At 43.4% G+C, this 19,290-nt stretch overlaps 9 protein-coding genes across 9 annotated transcripts; 4 read left to right on the top strand and 5 right to left on the bottom strand.

The window, feature by feature from the left end:
* Positions 1-1,513: 1,513 nt before the first annotated feature.
* Positions 1,514-2,587, top strand: O0I10_008015 (uncharacterized protein; the record flags this gene model as incomplete). Its single annotated transcript, XM_058488022.1, has 2 exons — positions 1,514-2,260; positions 2,315-2,587. 2 exons carry the CDS (start codon positions 1,514-1,516, stop codon positions 2,585-2,587), a joined length of 1,020 nt encoding a protein of 339 aa, XP_058341134.1.
* Positions 2,588-2,869: 282 nt separating this feature from the next.
* O0I10_008016 (uncharacterized protein) lies at positions 2,870-3,574 on the bottom strand (the record flags this gene model as incomplete). The annotated part of the gene is made up of 1 exon (XM_058488023.1): positions 2,870-3,574. One exon carries the CDS (start codon positions 3,572-3,574, stop codon positions 2,870-2,872), a length of 705 nt encoding a protein of 234 aa, XP_058341135.1.
* Positions 3,575-4,116: 542 nt separating this feature from the next.
* O0I10_008017 (uncharacterized protein) lies at positions 4,117-4,532 on the bottom strand (the record flags this gene model as incomplete). The annotated part of the gene is made up of 2 exons (XM_058488024.1): positions 4,117-4,182; positions 4,386-4,532. 2 exons carry the CDS (start codon positions 4,530-4,532, stop codon positions 4,117-4,119), a joined length of 213 nt encoding a protein of 70 aa, XP_058341136.1.
* Positions 4,533-4,595: 63 nt separating this feature from the next.
* Positions 4,596-5,494, bottom strand: O0I10_008018 (uncharacterized protein; the record flags this gene model as incomplete). The annotated part of the gene is made up of 2 exons (XM_058488025.1): positions 4,596-5,366; positions 5,462-5,494. The coding sequence occupies 2 exons, from the start codon at positions 5,492-5,494 to the stop codon at positions 4,596-4,598; spliced, it is 804 nt and encodes a 267-aa protein (XP_058341137.1).
* Positions 5,495-5,956: 462 nt separating this feature from the next.
* O0I10_008019 (uncharacterized protein) lies at positions 5,957-10,419 on the top strand (the record flags this gene model as incomplete). The annotated part of the gene is made up of 21 exons (XM_058488026.1): positions 5,957-6,191; positions 6,276-6,615; positions 6,676-6,814; positions 6,877-7,035; positions 7,100-7,166; positions 7,231-7,943; positions 8,007-8,083; positions 8,141-8,256; positions 8,307-8,374; positions 8,436-8,461; positions 8,525-8,690; positions 8,744-8,934; positions 8,994-9,048; positions 9,102-9,155; positions 9,218-9,327; positions 9,388-9,497; positions 9,560-9,582; positions 9,638-9,872; positions 9,934-9,981; positions 10,039-10,098; positions 10,151-10,419. 21 exons carry the CDS (start codon positions 5,957-5,959, stop codon positions 10,417-10,419), a joined length of 3,261 nt encoding a protein of 1,086 aa, XP_058341138.1.
* A 174-nt stretch (positions 10,420-10,593) lies between these two features.
* On the bottom strand, positions 10,594-12,308 carry O0I10_008020 (integrator complex subunit 11; the record flags this gene model as incomplete). The annotated part of the gene is made up of 3 exons (XM_058488027.1): positions 10,594-12,083; positions 12,149-12,214; positions 12,278-12,308. 3 exons carry the CDS (start codon positions 12,306-12,308, stop codon positions 10,594-10,596), a joined length of 1,587 nt encoding a protein of 528 aa, XP_058341139.1.
* A 450-nt stretch (positions 12,309-12,758) lies between these two features.
* On the top strand, positions 12,759-13,676 carry O0I10_008021 (uncharacterized protein; the record flags this gene model as incomplete). Its single annotated transcript, XM_058488028.1, has 4 exons — positions 12,759-12,761; positions 12,813-12,982; positions 13,050-13,284; positions 13,356-13,676. The coding sequence occupies 4 exons, from the start codon at positions 12,759-12,761 to the stop codon at positions 13,674-13,676; spliced, it is 729 nt and encodes a 242-aa protein (XP_058341140.1).
* Positions 13,677-14,353: 677 nt separating this feature from the next.
* O0I10_008022 (uncharacterized protein) lies at positions 14,354-16,364 on the top strand (the record flags this gene model as incomplete). The annotated part of the gene is made up of 9 exons (XM_058488029.1): positions 14,354-14,473; positions 14,560-14,581; positions 14,647-14,739; positions 14,797-14,928; positions 14,999-15,590; positions 15,683-15,815; positions 15,874-16,020; positions 16,090-16,275; positions 16,344-16,364. 9 exons carry the CDS (start codon positions 14,354-14,356, stop codon positions 16,362-16,364), a joined length of 1,446 nt encoding a protein of 481 aa, XP_058341141.1.
* A 469-nt stretch (positions 16,365-16,833) lies between these two features.
* O0I10_008023 (40S ribosomal protein) lies at positions 16,834-17,626 on the bottom strand (the record flags this gene model as incomplete). The annotated part of the gene is made up of 4 exons (XM_058488030.1): positions 16,834-17,028; positions 17,095-17,183; positions 17,377-17,542; positions 17,624-17,626. The coding sequence occupies 4 exons, from the start codon at positions 17,624-17,626 to the stop codon at positions 16,834-16,836; spliced, it is 453 nt and encodes a 150-aa protein (XP_058341142.1).
* Between the last annotated feature and the right edge of the window lie 1,664 nt (positions 17,627-19,290).

Genomic DNA, 19,290 nt, shown 5'->3' on the forward strand with positions numbered 1-19,290 from the left:
CCATTTCTCCCCTCCAGCTCTCTCTCTCTTTGCATTGCCTTTTATGCAATCAATTGATAAGGCTTCATGGTGATACAGATAACACTTCATGTCCACTTTCTATAGTAATGATCCCTCCCCCTTTCCTTTAAGCCATTACATGTCGTTTTTATCGTATCAATCCCCTTTCCCTTTGAGTTACTAGATGATTCATTTTCCAATACAATATACATAGGGACTTTTTACCCCAGCTGCTTTACATACAAATGGCAATGACAATGGCCACTGCATAATTGTTTAAGCGTGGATTACGTTGCCATGGTCAATGTCAAATTTTTAAACACGCCTTCTACTTCATGGTGGATAGAGCTAGTGACACTTGTCAAGATGAGATTCCAACAATGATGAATACGTGCCACAAACATTCACTGCTGCTCCTGTAGTAAAAAGCCGTCGTTTTGTCAAGGATGGTTCCATTCATCAGCAACAGAGGCCTTATACTTTGCTTCAAAGCACCCCTTAATAATGTTGTTGTATGTCCTTTTCATGAGCACTCATTCTTTGTGCTATGTGACAGTGATTAATAAGACGTTGACCGTGTTTGCATGTGTGAGCCTAATTAATGTGGTGCGTAACACCATGCAACGACATTGAACCCATCATAGCATGTATGAGGTGACATAGTAGGAGCGCCGCATCACGGATGTATGGATCCGGGTACATGGGCGGAAATATCGTGAGATCAAGATAAACTACAGGCACCTGCGTGTGCATGCCACAACACCGCGCTGCTGGAAGAAGAGGTTGTTAATTACCTTGATGACCTATCGACCAATGGCAAATCCAATGCATGTTTCATCTGGCGGAGTGGGATACACATATACGCCCAGGGCAATCAAGGTAATTCTGTAAAGGGAAAAAAAGAATGAAAATGGGCTTCTGATGCATCGATGAATACTAATCCTACGACAAACCATCTTCTAGATAATGACCCATCTTTGACATGGAGGTCTTGTATCGATCAATAATAGCAAGGGGCAAAATTGAACAAGCATATAATTTTCTACTCATGAAAAAGCAGCGGCACCCTTTCATGAAAATAGGTCTGTGTGCGTTGTACGATTCTGTTGAGCACGTATTACAAGAGGGTACAGTTTTTCCTGTGTAACGACCATGTGGCCCTCCTTTACACACCCATTGAGAATGCACAATCCATTGGTTGCATTATTCAATGGATGGCACGTGTAGTGAATGAAACTTTAAGCATGGTTGATGGTTGCATAAAAGTAGGAAAAGAGGTTGGCAAGCACAATGGAGCCATTGAGACAATATCAATGGTAACAACAATGGTGCTAGTGGCACAACAAAGACCGTATACCCTGACACTGACTTTATGAATAGGTTACACGACCTTAACAATAAAAAGCAAACATTTGTCCATTGCGATCGAGACACTCACACATCCCACTTTTTCTTTCCTTCACCACACTTTTTTACCCATTCCCATTCTTTACTTGGTTAACCATTGCTGGCAATGCGTTCCCTTTCCATTCTTTCGTTCATGGCGATGACCATGATGATGTCTCTTGCACAAGCTGCAGTCATTTTACGTTTGCCGCATCAACCCGCACTGCTTGATCCTCTTAATGGAACTACAGTCGCCCAAGTCAACTTGACAAGTGTACAAGTCAATTGCACATCTACCATTCGTCATGCTACTTTGCGTGCAAACGAATCAGTGATTACGCTTCAAGGCGTCGCCAACAATACCAATGATGATTGCTTTGCTGCCAATGTCACCTATCGACCTGCTAGCTTTTTTACGGTGTACACAAAGTCTGTGGCAAGCATCCGTGATGCCAACCACACCCTTCATCGTGGCAAGAAATGTGAAATCATGGTGCCCGAATGGTCCATGCCCATCAATGCAACTGAAAAGCTCAATGTGACGCTGCCTCTTACCAACTTGACATCCATCAATTGCACATTCCCAAGCAGCAAGAAGAAGGGCTCCCATCATCACCATAGTAGCAGCCATCATCATCCTACTAACACAACGAGTAGCCATCATCATAAACCTACTCCTACAACAACGTCTCACAAGACAACGACCACAACCACAATAACGACTACAACAACAACCCACAAGCCCACCACTACCACAACAACTACCACCACCACGACCACACACAAGCCAACCAAGACAACTACCACACACAAACCCACACACACAAGCGGTGGCGATGATAGTGATTGGATTAACGGCAAAGTGACCTTTTTCGTACGTATAATCTCTACATCATAGCATCCCTTGTTCTAACCGTTGCATGTATAGACACCTGACCAAGGCGCTTGTGGTGACTGGAATGACGACGATGATATGATTGTTGCATTGGGTCCCTATTGGTATGGCGACATGGACTCTGTTAGCAAGTATTGCAATCGAAAGGTCAAAATTGAAGGTCCCTCAGGTAATATCATCGAAGCGAAAGTAAAAGACGCCTGCCCTCCTTGTTCGAAGGAGCATTTAGACCTTTCTCCTGCCGCTTTCGGAAAATTGGGCGATTACGATACTGGCATTCTCAAAGTCAAGTGGCACTTCTTGTAACAACATTAGAAAATAAAGCACAATGATGTATCTTTACTATATTGATTGTGAATGGGATGCGTTGTTGTGATAAATGGACAGTGCATCTTTTGCTCCCTTGCAATTTAAAACGAGACAAAGGGGCCCATGATGGAATACAAGAAAAATCACCATCGTCTTCTACAATGACGTAGTAATGATGAAAAGGGATCATCTCATTCTTCTGGTATAGTAAATTGGAATCTCTTCATTATTCTTCAGTAGCAAGTGGTGGAGCTAATCTGGATGCTTTTTTCTGCAACGCTAATGGTATTGTGGGCGAGGTGGTGGATTAAAAGAACTATTACTAGTGCTATATGAGCTGGCTGGGACTATGGAACGACGGTCTTGTGAAAACCGAAGGTTGAGTTGTCTGAGGATGGGTTTTGATACTGAGAAAAAGACTGAAGCTGGATCTTGAAAGCTATCGTTTGGATCATGCTCTGGTGGTACATTCATGACATCACGCTCCAACCCGATCTTTATGAAGTCAAGTGCTTGTTGTGCTACGTTGGGTAATTCCTTGTCTTTGGCGTACATGTAGATGATATTGATGAGCATTGTGATTTCAGTTTTGGCAGTCCGCAAAGGTGGTCCGATTTGGTACAAGAAAAAACACAAGTACTGTAACGCCTTGTCGCGTGTGGGTGCATAACGGACGAGACTGCATATAGCACGTTGAAAGGCGCCTGCATCATACCGGTTCATCGTGGTTGTGTTTTGATAATAGCCCTTGTTATTAGCATCCATGTTGTTGTTGTTGTTGGCAGGGACACGGGCTGGATTTCCCATGTTGTCAGTCAACCGCAACTTGTCCATCAAGTCTTGGAAAAGTTTTTCAGCCTGTGAATAGGTTGTTTGGAGGGCGGATGGATCATGCGTCATATCTTTACACAACTTGGAAAGCTTGCATACTCTGGATGCAAGGTAATCAATCGTAGGCACAAAACGCGGCCGATCAACAGACATTTTGGGTGAACAAAGGAAAGTAAAAAGAAAAAGAAAGAGCGAATTTAGGCGGAGGAACCTGTTTTTGATGGAAAGGGATTGGGTGGCTGCATGATTTCATTATGTGTGATAGAAAAGATAGTAATCGTCGTCGAACCATGACAACATGACGTGCCCATGAGGACGTGCATTGGCAATCGGAGGTAGTCTTTGAGAGATGGCACAAGTAGAAGCTGCTCATTTGAAATGCGCTTTACGTAAAACAGAAGGACGTTTTGATATGCTGTCGTAGGGTAGGTGGGTGGGTAGGTGGGTGGGGGTCATATGATGGAAGAGCTGGAAATCAAACGCGGCCACCTTGACACGTCCTATACTTGTCACCTGTACCTGTATTCTATTTCCTCCGCATAAATGACATGCCGGCCAATGTAATGAGAAGGGAATTAGGCCTATGATTCATGCATACTCATTGAAATAAAACATCCTATTTTGATACCGCATGATGATTGATTACATGTGAATCAAATACAAAGAGCACAACCAAGCAAGAAGACATTTATTCTTCATGAGCCAAAACACGCCAAGTATGTATAACGTTTGACTTGTTCATCATTTATCAATCGTTCATGCTTTCAGGATCCAATTGCACCGTCAAGTCGAATGCTCCGCCTGGAGTGGGTGTCATGATCACCACTGGCATGTGCGATGGATTCACCCAACTTCGACACATACGACTCTTTTTGCCATATCCGAAATCTATGCGGTCTGAAACCCGGTTCCAATCGGACCAAAGCACACACCCAGATGTCATTCGATGCACAGGTGGACATACTTTGGTAGGATCTTCCACGTGATTGAGATAGTACTTCAATGAATTCATGAATTCAGGGTTCACCGTGGCAACTTGTTCACGGATACGTTGTGCAGTGGATGACATGGGACGATGCATCAAAGTATCAGGTTGTTCAGGAACCGTCATAGCTCTAAAATAGATACCATATTAATGCTTGCTTCCTTTCTCTTGAGCCACGGTGTTTTCTTCTTAAGCAAAATAGTTTCCAAAGTGCTGCAGAAGCCGTTTATCGGGATGTGCATGACGCTTTCCAACCACATAGACAAAATCGCATTTTCCCTTGATCCTCTTTGCCTTGACAATGACCCGATACATGAAGGCAGTAACAGCATCACGTACCGTGATATTGAAATCATGATCTTGTATTTCTTGTTCCATTTGACGTTTGAGTTCATTTGCCTTATCATCATCAATCACAAAGATGCACTTCATGTCATGATCAAGTTTCATGGTTGGACGTTTGTAGGTTTCACTCATCACAGGATAATCAATGCTGTGGTCGTATTTGGGGCTAGGTTGGAAGGGTGGGCGTTGCCAATCATAGTACATTTCAATGGGCGGATCTTCGTTATGCAAAGTACAGCTCAAGCAGGTAATAAAGGTAGCATCAGCCAAACCATCGGACATGCGATGAAGAAACGAGAACGCAAGCACCTGGCCGCCTTGTAATTGAGTCAACTGAATACCCAGCAAGGGTGTATCAAGGGAAGCATACTGATCGAGCGGCATCAAATCGCCCACAGGTACAGTGGTATAACCATACCGATTCTTTTTGTATTCTTGAAATGAATCAAGCAACTCGCATACTTGGAAAAGACAACCCTTTCCAAAATCTTGAACCGAAGATCGGCCTCGTCGTGGTGCTGGTGATAAACGACCCGCATAGAGATAAAGCTTTGACAAGGTTTTGCCAATAGTCTTTTCAAGCGTCTTGATAGGAATGAGTCCTCGGCTCTCATCCTCCTCAACGAACAAATCAGCTTTGGTATAAACAAGAGAGACAATCAAGCTAATTCCCTCTTGTGCTGTTTTTCTGGTAGCGTCTCAGGTTGAACAAAAGTGTGATAGGTAGGTGGTAAAGGTGCCATCGTGATGAGTCTTTTGAATCTTTTGGTTCAAGAATACAACAACAACGACCACGTATATATACGACTGTATGATGCCCAATCCATCGACTCTAGCCTCGAAGAAAAAAGTTGACACTATGTCATTTTATTTGACACTAATACATTGCATGACAAATGATGTGGTCTGTACGTAGGATTATGCAAGAAAAGAAAACCTAGGAACGAAAGAAATGACAGGTCGCATTGCAATGTATCATTTACAGTGATGGTTGTACATGCTTCAAGGGTAAATGGCACTTTTTGTACATAATGTGTGGTCAATGAATGAGGGTGTTTAAAGCAAGGGCACGCTTTTGGCGGGGGTGGGTGTATGTGGTGAGTCGCAAAATGAATTACAAGCGGGAAAGAATACATACCTTTCTTACCCAACACACAACCCATTCGTCTTTCCTTGCTTTTCTTGCAGCCTCCCTGCCCCAACACATGCAGACCCATCTGTTGTTACGGGAGCATCCACGTGCACTGGCATTGCGACCCATGATGCTCCATGAGGCACCCTCTGGGGTCTTAATGTTTGAGCAGTATACTACTTCGTTACCGACAACCGACCGTGCCATTGCGAAATTGCTGCCACCTTCCGAATTCGAAGACTCGTCATGGCGTATCCTCAACAGTCGTCCTGTATTCGGTTGTCTTGGAATGATTAACTTGATGGGGGGTATGTATGGAGCTTTTTCTTGTATGCATGGTCTATCTATATCTTATTCACGGATGATTTTTATCTCTCTCTCTCTCTTTGCAGAATGCTTTGTTGCAATTGTCACTGACTGTGTGCCCGTTGGGAGGATACGTGCTGGCGAAGAAGTGTATCGAATACAATCAGTATCATTCTACTCTTTATCTTCATCAAAATACGACGACTTGGAGGATCCCGATCGTTATCCACCTTACCTCACCAATGGCAGTACGCCCAACACAACGACACCTTCATCTACTCCTCCTCCTCCTCCTGGTGGCGGTGGTGACGACTGGGAACAACCTTCTGCTATCCAACATCCTTGTGCTCAATTGGAAAAGTTGTTTGCTGTGGGAAACTTCTATTTCACACCCGACTTTGACTTGACAAAGACAGTACAAGCTAGGTAAAAAGAAAAGGATACATACGACACCCACACACGCATGATACTCATAATGCGTTGTAGAACATCGGATGCATCCCTTGGTATTCATGCATTTGACGATCACTTTTTGTGGAACAAGTTTTTGATATCTGGATTATTGGATTTTCGTGCAAAGCTGGATCGCAAAAAGCAAATGGATTTGGATCGTGGAGGATTTCTGGTAATGGACAAAAAAGAGGATCGTTTAGGAAATGATAGGCTGACCCACCCTTTTTCAATCAGGTGTTTGCTATTCGTGGATACGTTGGCGTGGAATCGGTCGTGATTGAGAATGAAAAATATGACTTGTCGGTCATTTCAAAGTTGAGTTGCAAGCGAGCAGGAACACGATTCAATTCAAGAGGCATTGATGACAATGGACATGTTGCCAACTTTGTCGAGGTAATTACTTGATATGGGAATAGGAGGGTGTGCGGATAAACATTTGAGTTAATGCGTTGCACAGACCGAAACAGTATTGTATTCCGATCGCATATGTTATGCATTCACGCAAATCAGAGGCAGTGTACCAGGTATTGTGTATTGAGGAAATCGTGCATCCCTTATACATGTAGAATAACAAGGTGGCTATCATAGTATTTTGGGAACAGCAAGGCATCGTCAATCACAAGATTCAGATTTCACGTGGAAGTGGTGCTACGCAACCAGCTGTTAAACGCCATTTCAATGAATTAATCGATCGATATCATTCAGTGTGCGCCATCAATCTTTTATCGGAGCGAGAGAATTCGGGTGAATCCATGTTGGGCAGTACGTATGGATCAGCAGTGAGTCAATTGAACATGCCACAAGCCAAGGTGAAGATGATCAATTTCGATTTGCATGCGGAATGTCGAGGTGGCAACTATGACAATGTTTCGTTATTGCTCAACAATGCTCGCCATTATCTCGACGATCACGGCTATTTCTTGATGGATACGAACGACAATCACATTATTTGTACACAAAGTGGTGTATTTCGTACCAACTGCATGGATTGCCTTGATCGCACCAATCTCGTTCAGAATGAAATATCTCGCATGGCGCTCCAAGGCTATTTGGATAATCGCTTTAGCCGTCATTGGAATGCTTTGGAAAGCCTCAAAAGTCGACATTCTCATTTGTTTGCTGAAAATGGAGATGGGTTGTCAAAGATCTATGCGGGTACGGGCGCTCTAAAGTCAGCTTTTACACGCACAGGCAAGGTCACGTTTATGAATGTCCTCAGCGATGCCACACGTTCGGCAAATCGTTTCTTTATCAACAATTTCCAAGACAAGGCAAAGCAAGAAGTCATTGATCAATTGCTGGTAAATATATATCAAGACATGGTGCTTTGACTAGCAACCAAGTACTCAATCTCGGCTATTTAGGGCAAGTTGGTAGGACAACAAGAAATCCTTATTCATGATCCCATCAGTGACTCGGTATCCAAGTTGATGGTGAAAAGGTATATATGGCTGGATGGGTTGATTCGAATCGCCTATTGACCATGACATGGTATCAGGTTGAAGGAATATTCTACACGCCGCAAGGTCTCTATATTCTGTGGAACCTATAATTTGAATGGCAAATCTTTCAAAGGTGAATCACTTGATCCATGGCTACTGCAACATTCACAATGTAAGTATACCAAGCCGACTTGTGGACCACCTACTGACGAACAATAACAGGGGATGGTGAGGAGCCGGATATCTATGCTGTGGGATTCCAAGAAATTGTCGAGCTTTCACCGCAACAGGTTAGTCTCTCACACTTTTTATTGAGTGCTCGATGCATGGACTAAACAAGGGGTTGCCTAGGTGATGACTACGGATGCCGAAAAGCGGTAGGAAACTGAATAATAGGTGGTGCAGGTTATACAAAGGAATTAATCCATCCACTTTAATAGCAAAGTCTGGGAACAAGAGATTGAAACCACACTCAACAACAACTCACGTGGAAAGTCAAAGTATGTCCTTCTTCGATCCAATCAACTGGTGGGTGCTGCTTTGATCATTTTCGCCAAGGCTGATATCGTGGAGAATATACGCAATGTGGAATCATCTATCAAAAAGGTATGCGTATTTTAGGGCATTGCAAAGTTGGCAAAGCTTAACATCTTGCATAGACTGGTATCATGGGCATTGCTGGAAATAAGGGCGCTGTTGCGATACGTATGGATTACGGGGATACCAGCATTTGTTTTCTGGCAGCCCATTTTGCATCAGGCCATTCCAACTCTGAAGATCGCAATCAGGATTTCCATACGATTAATCAAGGTCTTCGATTCCTTCGTGGTCGCACCATTGATAGCCATGAGTAAGTCCACACCCCCGCTCTATGATAGTTGACTCGATCTAACGCACCATTGAATGTAGCAACATTTTTTGGTTGAGTGATCTCAATTATCGTGTATCGCTTGCGAATGAAGAGGTAAGTGAAAATTATCTATCTCTTTCCCGCTTGATTGACATTCTCTCTTTTAGGCACGATCCTTTGCAGCTTCAGGCAACATTGATGCGCTTTATCAGGCGGATCAGGTAATTGGAGGAGAGAGATGGATGGTATGATCGGGATACTAAAGCCGTTTTTTGTTATTCAGCTACAACGAGAGATGGCACTTGGCAATGTCTTTCAAGGCTATGAAGAAGGACCCATCACTTTTCTTCCAACCTACAAGTATGATAATGGTAGAGATGTATATGATACAAGGCAAGTTGACGAACAACCCAAAAATCAATGTCGCTAAATGGTAGTGGCGTATCTTTTTAGTGAAAAGCAGCGTATACCCGGTTGGACTGACAGAATTCTGTACAAGGGAAATAATCTCAAGCTTTTGCAATATGCCCGTGCAGAGCTGTATACGTCTGATCACAGACCAGGTATGTGTGCATGTGCATGATTGTGTAGTATATGGGTCATTGACAAGAGGTCTATTTATTAGTGCTGGCTTTGTTTGAAGTGGATGTAAGTCTTTTGAGGAAAGAGATGGAAACCATTTGACTGATGTTTGATTTACTAGATTCTTACCTATGATCATGACGCCAAAGCACGGCTACACAAAGAGCTATATCAGCAAAGTCTGGACCACATCAATGTAAATACTACTACACCCTTCACCATGGAACAATCACCACCCGAACTTCCTCGACGCCGTACACCTACTCCTCCAACCAGTCGCCCTACCGTGGCAGCCGCAGCAGCCGCTATTCCCGTTGTAGATATGTTAATCGACTTGAGCTCTGATCAAGAAAAGCGTAAGTCATCATCATTAAGTAGTATTGTGTCTCTTGTTCTGATCCATGTTATCCATCATAGCCACGCAACCAAGCACAGATACTGTAAAGTGGTGGGAAAATGGAGAACGTAAGTAGAGATCATATCAAGCCATGTGTGCATGTATTGACAACATTATGTATATAGCCCTTCCGCGTGCCAATAAGGGAGCAGTTAGACCATGTAATCCTTTCCGAGAACCACAAGGTATGAAGAGAGGCATAGGAAGAACGTAGTATGTTTACTCATTTCTATGCAGGGACACCATTACTGGTGGGCAAGAGCAACAACAACAACAACAACAACAACAGCAAGCAACCAAAGCTTGGACAATGGCTACCGATTCAGCCTACAAGTACAAGTACACCCAAAAGCACACCTTCCCCATCATCGGCAGGAGCAGCAGCTGTCATTGCGCCTATCCAAATTGATGATGATTACGAACACGCTGTCCTCACGGTAGACGATGAGAACAATGTATCAAATGCATTTGGCTTTTGGAACAGCAAGCAAACAACAGCCTCATAAGATATATTGCCTATATATTGCATCCTCTTCTTGTACTATTATATATACGCTTCCCACCCACCAAAGAATAAAAATTCGATAGAGATATACAACACAAAAGGATTTAGAGGCTGCTACATAAAATTTTATTTACAATGCTAGGTATAATGTATGTATATACAACTATAATTTTCTTCACTGTTTGTACTCTTGCTTGAACTTGTCTTCGGACATGAGATCCACCTGAGGTCTCTTGTACATGTTGCCAGCTTCATCACTCTGCTTAAAGACGAGAACACCACGCACCGGAAATCCACGATTGGGACCCATGGCTTCGCCGTCGTTCTTTACTTGATTATTGTATTTCTTCTTTTCCTCTGCTTGTTGTTGGAGACATGACTTGAGTAGCTCAGTGCTGATTCTTGCTTCGATAGCACGTGTTGTTTCAATGGCGATGGTCGTACCGTTTTCAGGGAAATGACAGGGTATATTGAGCTCCTTGTCAATTTTGGCACTGAGGAATTCCATGCTCGATTTTTCGCCGTGTACCAATACCACATGCCTGGGCTCGCAATGCCGGATCAATTGCATGATACCTTTTGCATCAGCGTGTGCACTGAATGACAAGTTGCGTACTTGAAGATTGACGCGGATTTCATTGAACTTGTCAATGCCGATCACTTTTTCGCCTTGTAACACCTTGTGACCCACGGTACCAGCAGCACAATAACCAGGCAAGATGACCATGTTTTTGGGATCCGGCGCCCACTTTTTGAAGATTTCAAGGGATGATCCAAGATTCAGCATGCCAGGACTTGCAAACACCACCATAGGCCCTGGATGATCAAGATACGCCTTATCCCATGGTTTGAGATGCTTGAAATGAAACATGTTGTGATCCACAAAGGTCGATTTCACTTTTTGGTTGGTCCAATTGATAAAAAGCTCATAGTAATGGTTGGCACGTTGTGTCAAGCCTGCCGAGAAATAAACAGGCACCTTAAGATCCATGCGTTCCCAATACGATTCAATCAAGATGCAAAGTTCCTGAGCACGTCCCAACGCAAATACTGGAATCAAGACATTGCCGCCTTTCGAGACACAATCGTACACCTTTTTCAAAAAGTCGCGTTCACGGGATCGTTTCGAGTCGCGGATAGTGGTGCCATAAGTGCTTTCAGTGATCAATACATCAGGGCGTAGCTTGTCGATCCATGCTGAGCCTAAATGGCGATCGGGTGTCATGTTGTAGTCGCCCGTGTAGACAACCGATTCATTTCCCACACGCGCATAAATCATGGCAGCACCAAGCACATGGCCTGCATAATACGCCTTGATCTCCAATTCGTCATCCACATGAATCGTTTGGTGCAAATTGATAGGAATCACTTTCTTCATGCATGCTTTGATCATATCCGATGTAAAGAAATTCGTCTCTCCTTTGCGCTCCACCGTAATCTTGCGATAATCCTCCAATAAAATAGGACAAATGGCTTTGGTTGGATGCGTCATGTAGATGGGTCCATCGTATCCACACATTTCAGTAAAGTAGGGTAGCGCCCCACAATGATCCAAATGAAAATGGCTGATAACGACGGCATCAATGATCTCGGTAAATCGTCCCGTCTTGGATATATAGCTGAAGTCAGGGAATCGTCGTGCGTCATTGTATCCCATATGCATGCCTAAATGTAAAGAACCCCCATGTTAGAAAAGAGTTGTATTCTCCATTGCCTCAATAAACAAGTACCACAGTCAAACATGATATTCTTGCCATTCAATGTCACCAACACACAGCTGCGACCCACATCTTGGCCTGCCAATATAGAGAATTTAACGTCAATGGGTGGGTGTCAATGTTGTACTGCCTCAAGTTTACCTGCACCAAGGGGTACAATTTCGATCGTCATTGGCCGTAAAAGAGAGAGAGAGAGCGAGAGAGAGAGGAAAGGGAAAAAAGCAGCCACTATCAAATTGTTCACTTTCCCTCCACCTTTGTTCATGCATCGTAACCCAGCTACACGTGGCTTGCTGGTATCCACCTCAACATGCTTACCATCTCTTATAATACTAGCAACGTGTCGATATTGAAACGAAGCTATTCATAAGTTTGCTTGGTGGCATACGATTGACAACTTCTTACATCCAAAATGCGCTTCTAAATCACAGGAGAAAGGTATCCTTATCTTTATTTTATGAATGAGCCAAAACCATCATGCATATCAATAACGGGATTCAAGGGATAAAGATGGTAGAACATCACGTGATGGACTGAAACGTGCCTAATGCGGATAGCGGTGATTTTGAGTTGGACCTGCCGTTCACGACACTTTCACTTTACGCACTTTTACAAGCAAGCCATGGTAAGTTGCATTGGATACCAACCCACACGCCTTCTAATTCGACCAACGTAGGCTGATGAGAGCAGGGTCAATTTGCTACAAGCTGAGATACAACCTGACTTGGAAGCAGGCCCATCACCATCGACAACGACAGACAACAACAACAACAACAACAACGCTAGTGGCAATGTGAATAATACACCAAGGAACAATGCTGTTCGAGATTACTTTCAACAGTCAAGGTAGGGACCCATACGATGCGAGTGACAAAGACATAGACTGACGCTATGTATATGATATGATATGTAGTCATCCTATTGCAGCTTTCTTCTTCTTGGCGTTCCGCGTTGGTGCGCTCTTGATGTATCTGCTTGGTTCTATTTTCACTGACAACTTTACATTGGTGTTTGTGGTGACCATTTTGTTGCTTGCCTTTGATTTCTGGACTGTCAAGAATGTTTCTGGACGTTTGTTGGTTGGGTTACGATGGTGGAATGAAATTCAAGAGGATGGATCCAACCAATGGGTATTTGAAAGTGCCAGTGTAAGTCCATTTGGATATGGTTTAAAAGGGAGAGAGAGAGAGCACTGACCATGGTGATGATCATCATGTAGCCCAATCGCAAGAATAATGCAGCTGATTCACGTCTCTTTTGGACCGTGTTATACGCAACACCTGTACTATGGGGCTTGTTAGCATTGACATGCATTTTCACACTCAAAATCTCTTGGTTGGTGATCGTCGTGGTCGCTATCATTCTCAACATGGCCAACGTCTATGGATATACTCAATGTGATAAGGATGCTAAAAGGAAATGGGCAAGTGGTATCGCTGCTCAAACAGCACTCGGTTCACTCGGCAGTACCGCATCAGGTATCGTTGGCAAGGCTGTTGGATCAGGATTAACTAGTTTCTTTTCGGCTGGATCTCGATAGTAAAGATACACATTTTTTATATTCGACTTTGAGTCAAAAAAGGGATGATGCGCTCTTTTGGGATGGATGGGATACATATTCGAGAAGAGGTGACACGCAGTGTAAGGATTCATGCTGCTTCTTTTTTCTTTCTACTCGTGACTTTATACATTTGCCCATCCTTTGAAGCAACTTAGAGAGAGTTTCCCCCGTTGTGTTGAAAGAGATTCCTGTATGCAGCAGGCTTATGGCGATTTGAATCCATGTATGTACCGATTTGAACACGCTCCTTGGCCTTTTCATTTAGAACGTATTCGAAGGATTCGTCTCTCATCCAAAAAGACTGTTCCCCTTCTTTGTTGCTCGTAAACCACATTTCTTTATTACCCACTTGTAAAAGAAGAAGACTCTATTATTTGAGTACAATTATACGTTGGTATTGTTGGGAAGGAAAGATACATTGTAGTACAATAGGACAAGGGGCTAGATGCATTGTAGGTTTTAAGAACGATCCAAATCACGGGTTCAATGCCGCCCGCTTACACGGCTCTAGAATGATTGGTGAGAGAGCTGTTGTGATACTCCTCCACTCCACCCAACCCCCCACTCCTTTCCTTTTACAAGTTGGTGGCTTCGTTTACAACTCCACATGGCGCTGCTCTTCCGCTTCATTGCATGCCCTTCAAGGGGTTCTCACCATGGCATCGGCAGGAACATCAGCCTCTTCAGTCAACTCAACCACTCCAATGACAAACGAAACAAGACGACCTGTTCAACGAAAGAAAAAGGCTGCAAGAGCTTGCATACACTGCCAAAAGGTAGGAAGCTTGCTAGTAGTAGCAGTAGTTTCCCACACCTAATAGACATAGGGTACTAATGAATGAGCATTTTGTTTATATTGCAGGCACACCTGACATGCGATGATTGTATGTATAATATCATGCATCCATATGCACCCCAATGGCAGTTCTGACTTGAATTCGTTCTATAGCACGTCCATGCCAACGATGTATTAAACGTGATCTAGCATCCACATGTACCGATGGTGCAAGGAAAAAGGCAAAATACTTGCAAGATGTACAAGGTAAATTGGATATTGAAAAGTAAATGGGCCCTATTTAACAAGGAGAATGCTATATAGACCCATTGATCAATAACAATGAACAACAACAATTCACACCGCTCGCGCATACCCCTGGTGCATTAAGTGAAGTATCAGCTGACAGTAGCATGACAACCACCATGGATACCACCAGTTCCTTTGTAAGCGATGGTATGTTGTGTGTCATCCGCCCCCTCTCCTTTCTTTGTTGAAGAAAAAAAGGCTCAACGGATTAATTTAGCCATTGGCAACGGCGTTACTACGGCAAGTGGTTCCGCGGGAGGCGGATTTGATTTTGACAACAACAGCAGCAACTATGGATTTGGTTCCTCGGCTACCAACTTGGAATATTCGTTTCTTTCTAATATGCTTGGAACATCTTTTCTCGATTCTACAACACCGGATCTACCATTATGGGCTACTTCGACACAACAGCAATCACCAACAACATCCGTCAACACCACACCAAGTAGTAGTAGTCAACAACAGCAACAGTCGATGGATCCAATGATGAATCCTTTTGGTGACACCATGCTATTTGACCACCACCAACAGCCTTCTCCGACTATTACATCAACCAAGACCACCACCTCCTCCTCAACCGCTTCAACTCCTACAACAACACCACATCTCCATCCTCATCATCATCATCCTGCTTTGACTCAATATGGTCAGGGTGCAGTATTGGCTAAACAAGGTAGCCCTATTGCTGGACCTGTGGGCGTACGACGACGTAACCAGCTCATCACTCCCGAAATGGCCTATGCAAGTGCTAAGAAACCTTTCAGTTATGCTGATGGATACCATTACCTTATCAACTATGTCCGACAAAAGTAGGTATCGAAGAAGCAAAAAAGAAAAAAGGGGGAGGGGGAACGTGGGGTGGGAAAAAAAAGATCGCCTTCTCATTTTACCCCACATTTAGAATGACACGAGAAGATCTAATGCGAATCAGCCGAGCATTGGCCCTATTTCGACCCAGTGTGTTTTCATCCATGATGAATTTGACGGAGAGCGATTTGATATTCACTGAGAAATGTCTACAACGCACATTGCTGGTAATGAAGACACGCATTAAATGGTCCAAAAGACCTTTTATTCATCAGCTACCTCTAGGAATATGAAAAGTTGATCAGTTATTCGGGTACCCCAACGGTGGTGTGGCGGCGCACAGGCGAAATTGCCCTTGTTGGTAAAGAATTCTCTTTGCTGACGCAATGGTCCAGAGATGCATTATTGAGCAAAAAGACTTACATCTACGAGGTAATAATAAGGTTTTCTCTTTCTCACTCCCATTTTGCCGATATTCATTGTGGACATGTTAATACTTAGCTCATGAGTAATTCATCCGCCGTTGAGTACTGGGAAAAATACGCCTTGCATGCCTTTGACAATACCGATTCCGCTGTTTACAGCTCCTGTATCTTGCTCAGCCCAACCAAACGTGTAGTACCATGCACCTTTTGCTTTACCATCAAACGTGATATTTTTGATCTGCCAAGTGTGATTATTGGCAATGTAAGTTTGTTTATCCCTCCTTTCCATTCAAGCCATCATTTACTCACTCATCATCATCATCATTATAGTTCTTGCCTATATTGAGTTAACCTTCGCTCATCATCGTCATCATCCATACTTGCTCATACCCGGTTTCGGTCACCAATGTACTCTTATCACCCTCATAGATGAAAAAAGTACTCTCTCCTCGCGCCCCATTACTACTATCGAATATCCTCATACGTTTTTGCATCTTATCTGTACAACATTTTTCACATATCGATCCGCATAAACAGCATTCATACAATTAAACAAGGCATTTCCTTATAATATCATTGTCCGACTCTTGTGCATGAACACAAACCACACTTGTGGAATCCACCGTGCGAAAATACGTACCATTTATGATTGGGCTAATTATAAATCTCATCATTGACTATACCAAGAGCATGTGTGTATGCGAGGCAATCATAAAGTTTATAAGAAAGTATATATACAAGAAGGGATGTTTTGTTGTACAATGGCATGTTCTTTTAATGATAGCAAAAAGTGACCAACCACCAAAAATACACGAGGCATCTAAAGACGACGACCACGACGACCGCCCTTTCTACGGGTGCTATCAGTGGGGATGGGGGTGACATCCTCAATGCGACCGATTCTCAAACCGGAACGAGCCAAAGCACGAAGAGCGCTCTGGCCACCAGGACCAGGAGTCTTGGTGCCAGTGCCACCAGTAGCACGGATCTTGACGTGAACAGCGTTGATACCGAGCTATAAGTAAAGCATGCATATAAGTAAAATCGTTCTTGCTTATGATTACATCCACTCAAAACCTACCTCCTTGCACTTGGCAGCAACATCTTGAGCAGCCAACATGGCAGCATAGGGAGAAGACTCATCACGGTCAGCCTTAACCTTCATACCACCTATAACGAAATAAAAGCTATTAGAATACACAAAAAGGAACATAGGAGGGGGATGCAGATCATCATTCACTATGATTCACTACACGCCGCTCGGCCCTTTGTTTTTCAACACCTTACAAAAAGAGACGAAGAAAAACAAAAGGGTATGTCCTTTGCAGCATCAACCCGTAAAGTGCAATGAAAAGATACATACCGGTGACACGAGCAATAGTCTCACGACCAGACAAATCAGTGACATGGACAAAGGTGTCATTGAAAGAGGCAAAGATGTGGGCAACGCCAAAGACAAGCTCGCCTTCGCGGACCTGGGGACCGAGGGTCACGTTTTCCGTAGTCTTCTTGGTAGCAGCACGCTTAGACTAGTAAAAGAACAATAGATTAGGTATGTGGATGAATGGATGTACGGTATCCATGGATGGATGGATGGATGATTAGCTTACCATGATAGCTGATGAAAAGAGAAAGTATCATCCATCCATAGCCGCTGTCCTGTTATCAGCTTTGCGGTGTTTAATTTCCCTCCACCTTTGCGCTGCCATTGGAGACCGTGACGATGACAACACTCCTATCCCGCTATATAGCCCTAAATCCAAAAGTCAACGAAGTGATCCATTCTGATAGAACAATGCCCTTTTAAATAATAGGTCGAATCCAATTCTCATTCAACAATGAAAGTCGAAGAATATCATATTGTAGTGTGTGGATGTTTATGAAGTGAATATGATACAAGAACAGCATTGCAAATTGAATAAGATATGATGGGGGTGAAACACATAGTAGAGGCAACAAGGAAGAAGGTGTCATTGCTGCTTTCATTGTCATCCTTCATCCATGATTGCAAAATAGCTGCCGCGTGCATAGACCCGAGTATTCCAATACCATCCATAGCTGGTAAACACCTTTCTTCAATTCCATCCCATCCCATCCCATCCACGGTCACCCTCAGTCGTATCCACATGACATGATCCATCGTTCCTGCTGACAACGCGACAAGTAATCACCCTACCATGATCCCTCATTACAGCATTGATTGAATCCATACATCATCATAGCCATTCCAAATCCATTATGTTGGTAGAAAGGAGCCCCAGAGATTGTTGTTGATATGCTTCTTTTGGTCTCTCTCTTTGTTGAACATTTCCTATCGCAGCTCAACCAGCTGAAGATTGTTTGTGTTGGCGAGTGATATGGTTTCATCCAAACTCGACATCACGGCCTGAATGGGCCAAGGGAACTCAACATATATGTATACCCAATTCCTTCCACTCCATATACCAAACCATTCAGATCCATATTCATATCCATAACAAATCGTATGTATTGATACCAAGTTGCTACGCGTAAATAAAGCTGCTTCTATACAATGGCTATCTGCTGTTCACGTAAACAAGGCTGTAAGGGAAGTTGCTGCAAGTAAAGAACGCTGCTTGAGACAATGGAGTGAAGACCTTGCTAATAGCAACTGGTGGAATGAATGCTGTTACGATTGGTCGTGGTAGAGGAGTACGCAAGACATCGTGTAGTATCAAGGAAGCCGCGTGTTGTAGTAGAGCGACAAGAAGGCTGTGTACACGCCATGGACTTGCCATTCAGTCAAAGACAATCAAATCAAGACAATCGTAGGGTTTGCATGATGGGTTGAAGCAGGACAATCGTTTGCAGGTGGTAGTTGTATACTTGAATGCGGTAACAGTTGAGAATGGGAGGAAGAGCGAGTGGAAGAGGTGGAAATTAAATAGGTCGGCGACCTCTTGTATAAATGCATGAACACAGTACATCAATCCTTGATATTGAGATTACCCCTCTCGAACCTGAAACTTTCACACAACATGCTCTGGGACATGCTGATCAATATCGTGTTAAAAATATCTCATGTTCATTTGAAAATATGGAATGGGAGGGTGCAATGTGGGATTTACTATGGAAATCGGACAGCAGGTCAGCGCCGGATCCATGATTTATCGAAATACTATGTATTACCTTGGGATTGCCCTTTTCGAACTTGAAACTTTGTCAGAAGGTTCGCTGGGACATGCTGATCAACTTCATTCAAATAAAAACAGCAGGGTTCATTGTGAAGATTTAAAATGCGGGGCGACCCAAATGG

The sequence above is a fragment of the Lichtheimia ornata genome, assembly GCF_029851405.1.
Source record: "Lichtheimia ornata isolate CBS 291.66 chromosome Unknown scaffold00041, whole genome shotgun sequence".
NCBI classification, from domain to species: Eukaryota; Fungi; Mucoromycota; class Mucoromycetes; order Mucorales; family Lichtheimiaceae; genus Lichtheimia; species Lichtheimia ornata.